This window comes from Atractosteus spatula, chromosome 4 (genome assembly GCF_055471065.1).
Source record: "Atractosteus spatula isolate fAtrSpa1 chromosome 4, fAtrSpa1.hap1, whole genome shotgun sequence".
Classification (NCBI taxonomy): domain Eukaryota; kingdom Metazoa; phylum Chordata; class Actinopteri; order Semionotiformes; family Lepisosteidae; genus Atractosteus; species Atractosteus spatula.
This window is the reverse complement of record NC_142709.1, coordinates 13,452,164-13,466,885: the sequence shown is the minus strand read 5'-3', so window position 1 is coordinate 13,466,885 and position 14,722 is coordinate 13,452,164. Positions and strand designations below refer to the sequence as shown.

The following is a 14,722-nucleotide window of genomic DNA, read 5'->3' as shown; positions in this document are numbered from 1 at the left end:
GACTGACTACAGCAAAATGCATTTCCAGCAGCTTGTTTCAGCTTCTTCACAGCCCGATATCACTGCTGCTTAACAATTTAAACATAGTAGAGTAACAGGAATTGGTACAGCAAAACCTGTACACACATCTGAAGTGGGGAATACTTATATGTGTTTTATACAGATCAGAATGTTTATTTGCAAAATAGTTATCCATTCATTTCTTCATAGGTTATGTCAATATATATTGACAAATGTTGGCGAATACTGCCAACCAGTATTTTTCCATTAGACCAACAGTTCAAAGGCTATGCAAACATTAGGAAAAACATATGAGTTTATAAGGTAGCATCAAGAATGGTATTGTACATTAGCATCCATTATCAAAACAGACACACACACTGTATTCTACTATTGAGAGAATTAAGAATGTAATTTAATAAGACACTGTTATATTGGGTACTTTCTAGTGTGTCTTTAATCTTTCGAGTTAAAACATGTATTTTTCAATATAACAACTATATTCACCATGGTCCCAGTTATTAAATTACCCTAAGATGTCGAACTCTTTTGTATCACAGATTAAAACACTCTAACTATATAATCAAGTCATAATCCAAACGCAAAAAGTAGGCTCCAATATGAACTGCAGCTGATTTTCAATGTCCTATAGACAGCCAGTGCTTCTGTGTGCCTTTTTGACCTTGTCACCGATCCTACACACAACCTTCGTGACATATGTGATTCCCATTTATAAGACTGAAGCTGGCCACGGAGTGATTGGTGCTTTTCAGCGACGTCATTCTGGTAGTACTCCTGCCCATGCTTTGAGACCTTATGAGAAGTGTAGCCCGGCAGCAACACAGCTGGTTATTGAATTGCTTTTGAAAGCTTTTGCTCAGCAGGTAAAGAGCAAAAGGGTTCACGCATGAATTGGAGAAAGCCAGGAGCCGGGCACAAATGCTAGTTACGTAGTGCAGTAATGAAGTGTCCACCTCTGAGTAGTGGTAAGAACGGTACAGGTAGATGACATGATTCGGGAGCCAGCAGATAGCAAAGAGCCCCACAAACACCAGCACTGTCTTTGCTAGCCTCTTCCTTGACTCGATCTGTGAGGAAAAATAAGAAAACATACAAACAAGGTTTGTGCAGGGACTTTTTAATATTTTAACGCTCTAGACTGAAATATACACTCAACATCCAAACAAAGGTAATCTCTCTAAACCAGAGACAGTAAATATTATTTCCTAGTGTCTACTTAAAATAGTAATGAAAAAGACGTTAGTTGTGGTGCTTGATGGCAAGAGAAATCTCAGGACAACACTCTGCTGGGACATACTATATGTAAACCTTACTCAGAATTTGTGAACATTTGGAAAAGTTGCAGAATATGAACATACAGTAGGACAGCAATACTCATGCCTTGCTGACAGACTTTAAAATGACAATATTCTCTAAATACAGTACGTTTTTTCTTGGACTCTATAAAATTAAAATTTGAATATGCTGTAATTACTGAAGATACTGTATAACGTGTGTCAATCTATTTTAAATATTTTTGAGCTGGTGGAAATGATCAGACCTGATTCACAGTCAAATTTCTGAAACACAACATCTGCCCATAGCAAATATGATCTTTTAAAGCAAGAAGTTAGTACTTGAGAAACATTTTTCACTTGCCTTCACTGTGAACATACTGTAAAGCAGTGTGAGTGAGCACTAAAAGCTCATTATTGATTTCCATAAGGCTGAGTAAGTGTATTTCTCTTACTGAGAATGTGGCATAATTGCAGATGAATTATTGTTTGTGACACTGAAAATGCATCATTATGCCAATGATTCAATGCCTAGATTTTTTGTTACAGATCTTCTCATTTTAATTTACTGTTGATAGATAAACAACTTTAACAGCTGACATTGTAAACTCTTATTAGGTGGCAAGCTAAATTTTCTGAATTGAAAATTTAAACCATTCAAACTTTTGAAATCAACTCTCAATTGCGAACACATTTCTTAGTTACAGTATTTAGTGACAGTCCTTAAAAAACAATTTGAAAAAGTGCATTGTAATGTTCACCACATTTTACACAGAAATAATAAGAAACAGGCTACAGACATTATCAGCATTTATTTGTTTGGTGTGCAAGTGTGTTCATCCATCCAAAAACAGAGCTGTTAACTCTATTTCCTAAACCTATTGCATTTCAGTCAAGGACTATATTTTCTTTCTTCACAAGAACATTTTCCTAAATCTCTAATTATTTTGATCTTGGTATTTTGGGTTTCCTACTGTATATCATTAAACCCCGTTTTCAATAATGAAAATGGCATGGAAGCTGCCTTTAATAATTTCAGAACTGAAAGTTCATGAGAATAATAGAACTGGCATTTGATGAGCAATATTTTACTTAAACGATGCTCTAGAATGTTGTGAAGGGCAGTGTTTTAATAGAACAGAACTGTCACATTTTGGCACATGAGTTAACTGACATTTGGATTGAGTAAGAAATAGGATTTGATAAAGATTTTAACAACTTGCTTAAGATTGTAATTAAGATTACATTTAGACATATTGTTAGATGAAATAACCTTCTGCATTAGTGTATTAAGGTATTCCTAGATATGAAACACATTAACTACAGTACATGAACACAATTCTCCAGGAACAGTCTCCTGCTTCAGTGGCTCATATTTCCCTTCCCTGACCTAATGTTATTATAGCATGTGTTTAATAAATCAAACCCATCCAAAACACTCACCTGTCTTCGAACGTGAACATTGCCTTCCACAGGCATATTAGAGGCACTCCTGATCAGGTTCTTGGCAATGAAATAGTAATAGACAGAAATGATGAAAAGTGGAATGATGTAGAATATAAGGAAAGAGACCATAGAATGGATCTTTGGATGCAGGTCGCCTGAATGGGGATAGGGGGCACACGTCACAAATGTTTCATTGGTCTCTGCAATGTAGAAAGCGTGAAGGTCTGAGAAGATGGCTTCCGGAATTGCCAAAATCATGGAGAACATCCATATCAATGCAGCTCTGATGCACATTTTTGCTGTGGCATGGGAGGTCTGAATATCCATCGGTCTGACAATAGCTTTGTACCTGTAAGTACACAAGAAATACAAAAACAATTAGCCAGGAATTTTTGGTTGTTTACATAGTATACTATATACAGAGAGCATTAAAATGAAACATATCACTCTATTCATGTATGTTGTTTATGAAAATAAAGGATATGGATTTTGAATATTTTGTAAGGTTTTTTGATTAACTGATTATTTATGACTGGCCATGACACACTTGAGTGATTTTTACAATAAAGTCCTACCTCAGTGAGAGAGTTTAACCTGTCGAATGTAAAGCCACATGTAAAAATCAAGAAACAAGAAGAACCCAGGAAGGAACCAACATGCCCCACTTATGTCTTCAGTATGTTAGAGACTGGGCTAAATCAATACTTAGTTGCTCATTATCTGAGGAGCTCACAGGCAGCAGTTTCGATCCTGGCAAGATGTTATCTAAACACAGTTGTTAAACTAAAGGCTCCAGGATGACACTTCACCAAGAGTGATGGAGACGTCCAAGTGGGATGGTCCTGGCATGGGTGTCTAATTGCTCTTATAATGACTAGCAGCCTGGTTGCATGGCACTACATTGATCTTTAATGGACTCATCAATTGATCAATCACTTGCTGCCTTTCCTGTGGGTTCATCTTGATACAACAACGTTCCAGAAGGACAACACACTTCCACTGCTGCTCATGTAACAAAGGTTTTCTTTAAAAAAGAAAATGTGATGGTTATGTCATGGTTGCCTTTTTATCTGCAGAGTGGTGCACCAAAGAACGTTTGCGGCATGATTACGTGTGGCCTCTAGGGCTCAGAGACTACTGAAGTGCAATGGGACACAATCCCATAAGGCAAGGTCTGCAACCTTGTGTAAAACATGCATGATTAATGTTTCTACAACAGTGTCCACACATGTAACTAGTCAACAACATTCACATTAGACTCCCTGTTGATCAGCACTGCTGTTTTTAAACTGCTTTGTTCTTCTTCCGAGCAATACAGTACAAACACAAAGCAGATTCCCATTTTAAAATGACAAACCCATTTCCCTCCCCTCTCCACAGTTGGCAACACAGTTCAACCCATCTCACAATAAGGGAACATGAAACAAAAAAAGGAATAAGTAAACTCTGATAATGAGTTTTAAAGTGCACCTACTGTATCTCACTGTGCCACTGTCTCCCAAAGCTGCAGAGTTCTACCCTAGATCCAGGGATCCAGTTGGTACAGTAGCTCCATAAGAACCAAATCAAGATAAACAAGTGCCAACTGACACCAAGGAAGAGAGTGCAGTAGTACTGCCAGCCAGCCACATGTTGAGCAGCCCCGCTGATGACAAATGTTAATGATGAATTTTCCCATTGACAAGTTCAGCAAAATGTCCATTCAGCAAAATGTCAATGTACTGTATCAAAGATTTGATCATTTCCATGATTAAAGCTTTGTTAATTTGTTGCAGCTATAAGTGACAGAGACTTGATCCATAAGAAAACTTTATTTTTGCAATAGAACTGTGATAAAACAGAAGACATATTACTTGGGTCTCCCTATCTGTTGCATAAACTTCATTGTTTTAGGCTGCACAGTGACAGGAATAACATTAAACCATCAAATGAAACTGAAAATTTAGGAATCTTACTCTTCAGCCCAGTCAGTCTTTTATAGAGTCTTACACATGTTTTGCTTAGAGGGTATCTTTCTTTCATTCATGCACTATTGTTCACCTATTTTCATCTATCTGTCATCTGGTACTGTACATGTCAGACTGTCCACCCAGGTGACTGTACTACCCGATACTTGCAGGTTGAATGAGTTAGATAGTTTTAAATTATTAAACCAAAGAAGGAACAAGACTCTTACAATCTTTTCATATGTCTCTGCAAAGGTATGCTTCCCAATATCAACACTATTGAAATACTGTCAACAACCTCCTGTATCTTTTGTTTCCTTGCATATATAATGTACTATACAGTATATACTGTTGCATCAACCAATATATCACACATTCACAAGAGGGGAAATCATTTTCTGTTCACATTTCATGAGACTACACCTTTACTACATGAATGAAATCAGACTAGGAACAAATGAGTATGGTACACAATATCCTTCCAGCACATCACTTGATCTGTATCTATAGGGACTTTTCTGCCCAGAGGTGTTTAAAAATATGTTTTTACTCTAAGTTTCTTTTCCACAATGCACTACTTAAGGGTATTGTAAGAAAAAGTCAGAATAGACTTCATATTAGACACACTTTCACATTGTTTTTTCTTAAACATTCAGTGTTCAGAACTATCCATAAGACTTTTTTTATTTTCAAACATTTTACTGAACAAAAGGCAAGCTCCACTGTCTTGTCTCACTAGAAACATAGTTCAAATTAATTTTTTAGTGATTAATTAATTCTCCAAAATCACCTGAGGACCCACAAGCTCACGCACTTGTGTTCTGTCCACTAATTCTCTGCAGTCGATTGCAGCGTACAGCTGCACTACAGCCTCTGATCTCCAGATTCAGCCTGTCTGCAATGCCTTGCTGCAGCATAACAGGAAAATGACTTTTAACCATATCTCCAAGTACCACTGAAACCTAACTTCTGTCTATGCAGGTTCCTCAAAACATCTCAGCAGTATTTAAGTGTACACTTCTTAGAATTATAGAATTAACAGGTTACTGTTTTCCAGTGCTGTCAATTAAGTATCTTTTGACAGCATTGCTACAGTACAAGGGAATGTGAAATAGTTTAATAAAGACTAAATCAGGACATTTATTTTTTACTGCCACAACATCTCTGACAGCAATACCTTACTGTGTTCATGGAAGATTAGGCTGAAAATATATTATCATCTCCCTTTGCTATAATCTCCGTAATGATAGGTTCTTAGTTATTAAAACCCTTCCGTTCAATTCATATACCGTATATACATAGATACTCTAGACAGGAAGGTAATTGAGCACTGAATGTGTATTGGAAATCTTTGTGTGCCTCTGCAATCTATCAGGGCTGTTGGTGGTCTGTGGCTTTGCAGTTTACAATCCAATTAAAATGTATATCATATACTTTGTCACGTAGACGCAAGGTATATATATTGGTATACGTGTGAGTTTGTGTAATATTGTTTATGTTTATGGAATATGAGAAATTTGCTAGACTTTTCAGTTTTCTCTAAATAAAGGACACTGTAACCTATCTGCATTAGTCACACATTTCTGTTCCACATACAGGATGTCATAGCCTATGATAATACAGTTAAGAAAGTTTTTACCCAAGAAAGGTATAGACATGTAAAAAACTTACTATTGAATTATTTTGACAGTGAAGAAAATTACACTCTTAGTACTAATTTCTCTCTTGTTGCAATATTATTAGTTTTCTGTGGATTTTGTAACACCAAAAACTACTATTATCGCGTAAGAATTTTGCAGCAGTCAGAAAGAGAACTCGACATTTCCTCATTGCATCAAGTGATTTTGATTAATGAGGGGCTAGAACTGTTTTTCAGACCCTGACTTCAATCACTTTTGCAGAGCTGTGCAGTTTTAAAGCAGATGTTCTCCTGTTTTCTTTGCCTACTTTAACCACCTACACCAAACATACTTGGCGGAAGAGGTTCTTTGTTTTTCTCTCGGACAAGACAAAGTGGCATGGTACATTTTGACGATTTATTGTTACCCTCTAGTCAACTGCAAAACAAAACATGCAGATATTTAGGAAATACTTATGCAGACACTAAATATACTGTACTTATGCGTATACTTAAATATGTGGTTAATAATGTAATAATTTTCCCTAAAGCCAATATCTTTCAATTCACAGAAGTTGTACTAAATGAGATATGTATTATGCACTTCATAACTTTGTCAAAGTCTTTAATACCCCAAAAATAAAAAGATAAAAACGAGTCACCCATTCATGATAACGGGATATAGAAGGCCATAATTTACAGCATGTTCAGAAGTTTCGTAAGGATACAGCATGTACAGTATGTGTCTCTCAGCTGTCTGTGATGATTTGCTCGGCGGGGAGGCACCTCAGAGACCAGTTAAAGAGAGGAAGTACAAGCACTCACACGAGACAGAAAGAGTAAGATCTGTGGCAGCTGTGTTCAATCGTTCTCTAAAAAAAGTTCAGAGCACGGGTCTCTGAGCTAGTGCTTGTGAAGGCAGACAAGTTAAGAGGTATGCTTAGACCAGAAAAAAAAATATTTCCTATAGGGTTGCAGAGAGAAGGGGGTTGGCTCTCCCTTAGGTTGAAAAGGGAAAAGAGTGGTTTGCTTTCCTATACGGATTAGGTTAAAAGGGAGATGCACTGCATCCATTGAGGCAAATGTTAAAGACTAAATCAGGGTGGGATGGTTTTTACACCAGGGTTGGTCCAGCCTCAGCCCCTGTGTCACAATTCCCCAGATTTATTATTCTGGTTGCTGCAAATAGGATGTGGGTACCCTATAATGTGGAGTTCATGTGCTCAGGTCCTCCCTGCCCAACACTACCAGGTTAAGCGGGTCCTGTCACAGGATATTAAACACACATCTGGAAAGTAGCATTGGTCACTGGGTGTGACATTGGATTAACACTCATTGCGAGAGACTGATAGTAAAATACTTTACCAGTATTTTATTTAAATACTGTACATGTACTGTTTATATTCACTGATCAAAAACATGAAAGAAAATAATCCAAAGCAGGGAAGCTAAGGCTAATACCTTTCCTGTCATTCATATAGCCCTATTGCCACAAGGACTGCTTCTCTTTATATAATGTAATTCATTTAATTTCTCTTTCGATTAAACAGTAATAAAGCAGTGCATTACAGAAATCTAAATTTATCTGTGTATTGGTAGTGAATTATATTTTTCAGTTAATTGATTTAGGATTTTTACCATGAAACACTAAATCACTGAATCTGTCGTAGATGGTGAACAGGTATTTTTTCTGATTTGCATGAGTAAGTCTGTTCTTGTTTAATGGACCTAGAAAATTTCTAGCAATGTTTTTCATTTCAGCACAAGTCTTTTTCCATTTCTCAATGACACGCTCTTGTACTAGTTTCCACAGTCTTATAAAATATAATTAAAGGAGAAGGCATTTAGGTCCTTGAAAGACACAAAAGAATTTTAAGTGGCTAGATGTCATTCCAAACTTTCCTAAATATTTAATCTCCATGGTTATTAAAGGTGATTTTTTTCTTTGTGATAAAGAGCTGAAAAGACTGAAAGAAATAACTTTAGTAATCAAACAGTTGAAAAGACCAACGTTACACCTTAAATTTGGACCAAAGAAGGAAATAAGCATACAGATTTTTTAATATTGCAAAACCAATCCTTGGAAATACTAAAAAAAAGACATAGACAAAACTATTGGACACATCCAGTCAAGCACAACACAACAAAAGGTCTTGAAAAGGAGAAAAGATTTGTAAGAGCTAAACTTTTAGGTATAACTGTCACGACTGTAGTCCCTCCACCTTAAGGGCGCTCCGGCCCTTTCACTTTGGACTTGATTTTGTGCACCTGTCCCCTGTTTCAGCCTGTTCCCAGTCCACCTTAAAAGCCAGGCGCTGACGTTAATCCGGGCTCTGCATCTGATCTCCGTATCGTGCGAGTCCGGGACCTGGAAGCGCCTGGTCCCGTTAAGGTTTTATTCTCTCTTCCCGTTCCCCTCCCGCCGGTTCTGACTCGGTTCCAGTTTTTAATCCTTTGTTATGGATGGATCACCTGGCCATGGACTTTTGCGCTGTTTTGGATTCTCCTTTGGACTTCTTCTTTGGATTGTTTGCCCCGGACTCACCCCCCTGGACACCTGCACACTTTGGACACGCCCCCCCCCCCCCGTATTCATTCCCGACTCCTGCATGGCTCTTCTCCTCAGTGTTTTCTCACTACCCCGGATTGTGTCGTCCGCATAGGGTCTGGAAAGAACTGATACGTTACAATAACAAGCCCTAATAAAGTATCATAGCTAGCTGTCCTCAAGTGATTCTGTATTTGCTTACACAGTAATACACAAATTCCACATACTGTATGCTGTATAGTTACATAGTGTAGACACTGGGTATGCAAGTTGTTTAGGTTCATATAGTGTCAAGAGTGTTAGTTGCTAAAGACAACTTAGAATTCTATGTACAGTATATATAGTAGATGGAATTCAACTAATGTAATATAATGTCTCCTGTTTTTTCTACATGACACTTTATAAAATTTGCCTTTGTATCTTCTATGAAAAAGAATCTAGTGCAACAAACCCATCTTTCGGAAATACAGACACTAATGTCCTTCATGTCTAACATGCAACAAGTACAGTATGTGATCTTATGCACAAAAATAAGAATTATCACAGAGAGAGCAGTTTCTAAACCAGTTCCTAAAACAGCAGGAACCACAACCTTTGACACTGTGACACACTCTTCTTCCCTTACAGCAGCACTCTCACTAGATCATTAAATCCCTAACCAATGTGAAAGTGATGAGAATGTCAAGTCATGGAGAGCCACAGTGCCATTACCAGGAATCTGTCATCTGTTGGAAAAATTAGAAGTTCTAAAGTATGTAGGCACTGTGAGTGGTCTCTTCTGTATCCACGATCATTAATGCAATGTACTGTAGGTGCTGCCATGCCATCAAAGTCTACTGCACAGCCAGATGGAGACCACACAAGCAATCACATCTGAGATAACATTGATGGCGTGTCTCACAATCAAGGGTGATTAGGAAGTGCAAACTAGCTGTTTATATAGTATATGTGTTGTGTTATACTACAGATTACAATACAAGGATGGATACAGTATATACATACAGTATATAATACATTCTTTTGTTCATACTTCCTGTGATTGTCATGAAATTGGAGATTTTTAATATCATTATGTTGCACTTTATTGACAGTGTCACAATCCTGTTATTAAATGTAATTGTACAGTGACAGATCAAGTTTTTTTCTGGATGTGTGTTAATCAAAAATGTATGTGCTGTCAATACCATAGCTCCATGTACTGTATCAGTACCCAAATTGCCAGTGACACATGTATTTTCTCTAAGTGCCTCATTATACTGTGTGCTTTTCTGCTGTGCTTCTGGTGAGTACAACTATACCACAATTCAGGGTCTTAACAAGTAGCCACTATCACCTTAACAGCACAAAGAGTAATGATCTCTATCTGTAATGATAAAGATGTGTGCAGTCTTATGCTACCTTGCATTAAATGACCTATTCACATACTTATAAGACACCAAGGTTCATGTTTATTTTCCTTCAGGTACCGTAATTATAGAGGCAATGATAAATGTTACATGCAGAACCATTTTGCTGTATGTGGCTACAATGTCGGTGATTGTCATGTCAGCAGCACTGACCATCTGTAAATTGATTGCACAGCTGCTCAAACTTCAGCAGGTTGTAGTTGAAATGTGCACAGTCTTTCACTCCCAAGTCTTTTTAGGGAAATTGTCAATGGCTTAAATGTCAGCCTCCTGGGTCTTAGGGAAATAAATACTGGTGATCGTGGGTTCTCTTCCACAATACTTCGATTACAGGACCTCTGGGGTAATTGACTGACATGCCAGCAATGTGTTTCAGTCCATGAAATGAACCAAATACTAAGAATCATAGGCTTCTCATAGATATGTTGTTTTCTGGCTCCAGTTCATCTTTCCAGTCTCCCACCAGCTCATTCCACAATATTTAGCCTACACCCATATTTTGTGTCCTCCTCTTTTAAAGTAAACAAAGTTGATGCAGCAACACAATATTCTTTCTCTCCTTTCATTTAAAAAGTGCATGTTGGCGGTGGCTGTGCCACCTCCTAGCAACATGTACTAATGCCTCAGTTCTGTAATTACTTTCTTGTGTGCTGCTTTTGTGTTGTGTTCATTGCAACTGGGATAAGACATGCCTTCTGGGTTTTCTTATTTCTAGAAGCAGATATTCCTCAAAATACCAGATTTTAAAAGGGCATATTGAACCAAAGACTGCACTGAGTACTCATTTTTTGCTGTTGTATTAGCATGCCAAAATTACAGTATGTTACATTGGAATTTGTTCTAAGGACTATTGCTTAATGTTTCTTTATTAAATGTGACGGTTATACATTGTTTATATATAAGGATCATGATGTTCAAACATTTAAAATATGCCATCCACTCAACTAACACAAGTGTAAGTTTGAATGTACAGTATTTAGCTAACTTGAAAAATCCTGATACAAAGAGCATCTGAAATGATGGGATATAAAAGAATATTTATTTTAAATGAATAAAGTAAACTATAGTATACATTTTTTAAGAATCTGAAAATAAAGCAACACTATTTCTCTATTTGAAAAACCTAATATCAAAAATAAAAGTAAAATGTATTTTTACTTGTATGCCACTGGGTACAGGAAGATAAAGACCTGAGGGAGTACATTTTGTTATTTTCAAGAAAATATAAAGTCAAATGCATAAATTACAGTATCTACACTTCTTCTGTGTTTCATAAAACAATGTTCATGTTTTAATCACATTGAAAAATTATGATAAAGTTTCACTGAAATAACAAGTGTCAACTACTGTGTTCTTTCTTAAATTGCCTATGTCCTTCTGTCATAGAGCAATGAAGTTTTAAATTGCCTATAAAACATCTTTACAGCGCCCTTTCTGAGTGGGCCAGAGTGTGAGACAAATACTGAGCAGACTTACCTCTATAATGACTCAGATAATACATACAATCTACAACTCTCTTGTTGTTGTTGCATCAAGTTAAATGATATTTTCTTTTCCATCACTGCATGTTTGTATTTACATTTATTTCTTTCTGAAAATTTTATGAATGAATTTGTCCTCACATGTCAATATACTGTTAATGCTTTACTGAATGGTAAAGAATTGGATAAATTCACTTCAATTCACTTTCAATGTTGAAGGAAGCAAATGATTACTACTCCAAATATATAGAGCAGTAGATTTTTACAAGTTCCAAAAAAGGATTTTTTTTTCTTATTGACATGCAGTTATATATACTTTTGCTATTTTCACACACTGCTTATTTTGCATATACTGTACAGTATGTGCCTCAAAGACATCTGACACCATCATTAGCCTTCACACAATTTTACTACTTCCAGATTTTCACAAATAATCCTACAATATATTGCTTCTCCATTACTAATACAAATGTGTTTGCCTTTCCTACCTTGCAGCTTTAAAACAAAGTACAGTACTTATACATCATACTGTATAAAGCATCATTTCCTATATAAAAACTGAGTGAAATGCTTTTAAAGGTTATGGTGAGACCACATTCCACAGACAGCAAAAACAAGCAGTTTAGATCAGAGCCAAACCTCCAGTATAAAATTTACCAAGAATTAGTCACAGTCTTAGCTTCCCAGAGAACACAACACTAAAACGTGATGAGACCATATTTGTCCTTTAGAAGATAACCCAGTGCAACAAATGCAATCCTACAACATCAAACGTTGTCCATCAAAACAGTAGAAGACACTAGACTTCCATGTAGACTGTTTCCAATATGACAGATCTTCAAACTTCATAATCCAATTCCACAACAGTCTGTGTTAAGTTTCTCACCCAGTGAAAGACAGCGTGCATCACAGCAATTTTATGCTAACTTGGTTTCTGCTTTCTTCACTCTGTCAAATCTTTGAAAATGTCTTGTGTTACAGTATATCTTCTATCTAATATAACGTAATGTGTTTTTTTCGAGAAAGAGTTATTACAATAAATTAGCATTGTCATCATTAGTGTAATTCTTATTTTGATGTTATCAACAATCAATAATAAACATAAGCATGATTTAGGAATCCTACCCTCTATTCTTCATTAGACCATGAATTTGGAGTTTTCCTACCTACTGTTTATGTCTACATTTGACAAATTGCCCTCTTTGGTCTTCCTGTAATGAAAGTAGCTGTAAACATAAAAGCTGTTGACATTTTAAATAAAAATAAGGGATATAATATTTAAATAGATTCAATAAAGGATATAAACAAATATTAAAGCATTTTTGAAAAAGTTTAAACTTTGCATAACACGCTTAATGTGTGAATTCATGTGTCTTTTTTTGGCTTAATATTCTGATCTTGTGCTCGAACTGCTCATAAAGTCGTTTGTATTGTGAATTTTCCACTTTGTGGAAACTATTAAGTCAGCTACAGTATACGGCTAGTGAAACGCTAATCTCTTGGGTAAACCGAAATGCTGGTGTACAGTAAGTGTATTGTTTAGTTTGACTTATTTCTGTAAAGTCAAGCCGTGAACAACGGATATACTGTACAGTATACAGTACTGTATACCCAGTTCTACGAATACAGTATTACCTCGTGGTACTGTATTTGAAAAAAAAAATAGTTTTGCCACTTCGTGAAATGCTTCCAATTCGTTTGGTAATAAAGAAGAATGAAGTTGCCAACATGCGTAAACAGCTTTTTTAAATCCCACACAAGAAGAATCGCATAATTTTAAAACCAAATGTACTTTGGTGGGACTCGACTCATTTAAACACAAACTGTTCTGTATGTACTGTAAGTACCTGCTGGTTACGGTACGTGACAAAAAAGAGTGTAAAAACCTCATTTTGGAGTTAAAAAAATGAATACATTGCTATTGTTTACCTCCTACCTACTGTACATCCTTACCTGTCCGCGGACAGTGCAGTCAGTGTAAAAACAGACACCCCAACCGAGGTCAGCTGGATGAAAGGGATGAGTTTACAGCCCACTCTGCCAAAGAGCCATTTGTCCGCCAGGTATCTGCTAGCATCTACGGGCGCACAGGTCACCAGCAATAGCAGATCTCCCAGCGCCAGGCTAGAGATGAACAGGTTGGGAACACTCCTCATAGATTTAACAGTGCAGAAGATCTTGATCAGAGTAATGTTGCCGACAAGTCCCACAAGAATGATGAGTCCGTAGATTGCGGTGATAGCGATCCCCGGATACCAGGGAAAATCCTCAAAAAGAGCAGTGTGGTTTCTGTAGTCTGTCTCGGACGCGTTTGAAAAAAATACATTTGTAGCTTCTGGACTAAATACTGAGACTTCCTCGAGAGACATTACTGTACAGTATGGTAAGAGCCTCTGCAATATGAGATTCTTGAAATCTCGCAAGACAAAAAGTTAACAATTACTGTTATGCCGTGTCTTAGAAAAATACTTTACCCGAATTGCAATTAAAAAGAAAATACGAAATATGTTGTTTTATTTCTGCCGTTGTTTCAGTTTGAACTTTTCCTTAAAAATGTGTCACTCATCACAAGAAGAGAATCAAATGTTATTTGAAAAAATATTTGAGAAAATAATAATATCCCTATTTCTATGTAAACTTTTTAAAAACATCTTCATTATTCTTAGTCCAGGAAGTCCATCATCGGGCAGCAGTTTTGCCGTTTAATTGAAAAAGCGTTCTTGAAAAGTGACGATATACCGTGATGAGAAGCGAAACTGCTGTACATCTTTCAAACCACCTTCTCTCCGAGATAACATCATATGAGCAAGCAGGTCTGCGTTTATTGAGTCTTAAATCACAAGACTCATCTCGTCCTTCTTCGCCCACAGCTCATTGAACTGCCTTGCCGGGTAGGTGAGCTTGAGGCACGCAAACTGATGGAGTGAGTGGTCACCTCCTGTAGGGAAGGCTTTGTATTGCAGATGCAGAAGAGAAATATCG

General features: G+C 36.8%; 1 protein-coding gene across 1 annotated transcript; it reads right to left on the bottom strand.

Annotated features, from left to right (window-relative positions):
- Window positions 1–695: 695 nt before the first annotated feature.
- grpr (gastrin-releasing peptide receptor) lies at window positions 696–14,109 on the bottom strand. The gene is made up of 3 exons (XM_088914591.1): window positions 13,694–14,109; window positions 2,739–3,090; window positions 696–1,088 (listed from the first exon to the last, which is right to left on the bottom strand). Exons 1-3 carry the CDS (start codon window positions 14,107–14,109, stop codon window positions 696–698), a joined length of 1,161 nt encoding a protein of 386 aa, XP_088770717.1.
- Between the last annotated feature and the right edge of the window lie 613 nt (window positions 14,110–14,722).

Excerpts from the sequence above, each read along its gene's own strand:
- grpr (XM_088914591.1), bottom strand. The coding sequence starts at position 14,109 with ATGTCTCTCGAGGAAGTCTCAGTATTTAGTCCAGAAGCTACAAATGTA. Across the intron at positions 3,091-13,693 it reads ACTGCACTGTCCGCGGACAG|GTACAAAGCTATTGTCAGAC; the intron begins GTAAGGATGTAC and ends GTGTACTTACAG. Across the intron at positions 1,089-2,738 it reads ATGTTCACGTTCGAAGACAG|ATCGAGTCAAGGAAGAGGCT; the intron begins GTGAGTGTTTTG and ends TTTTCCTCACAG.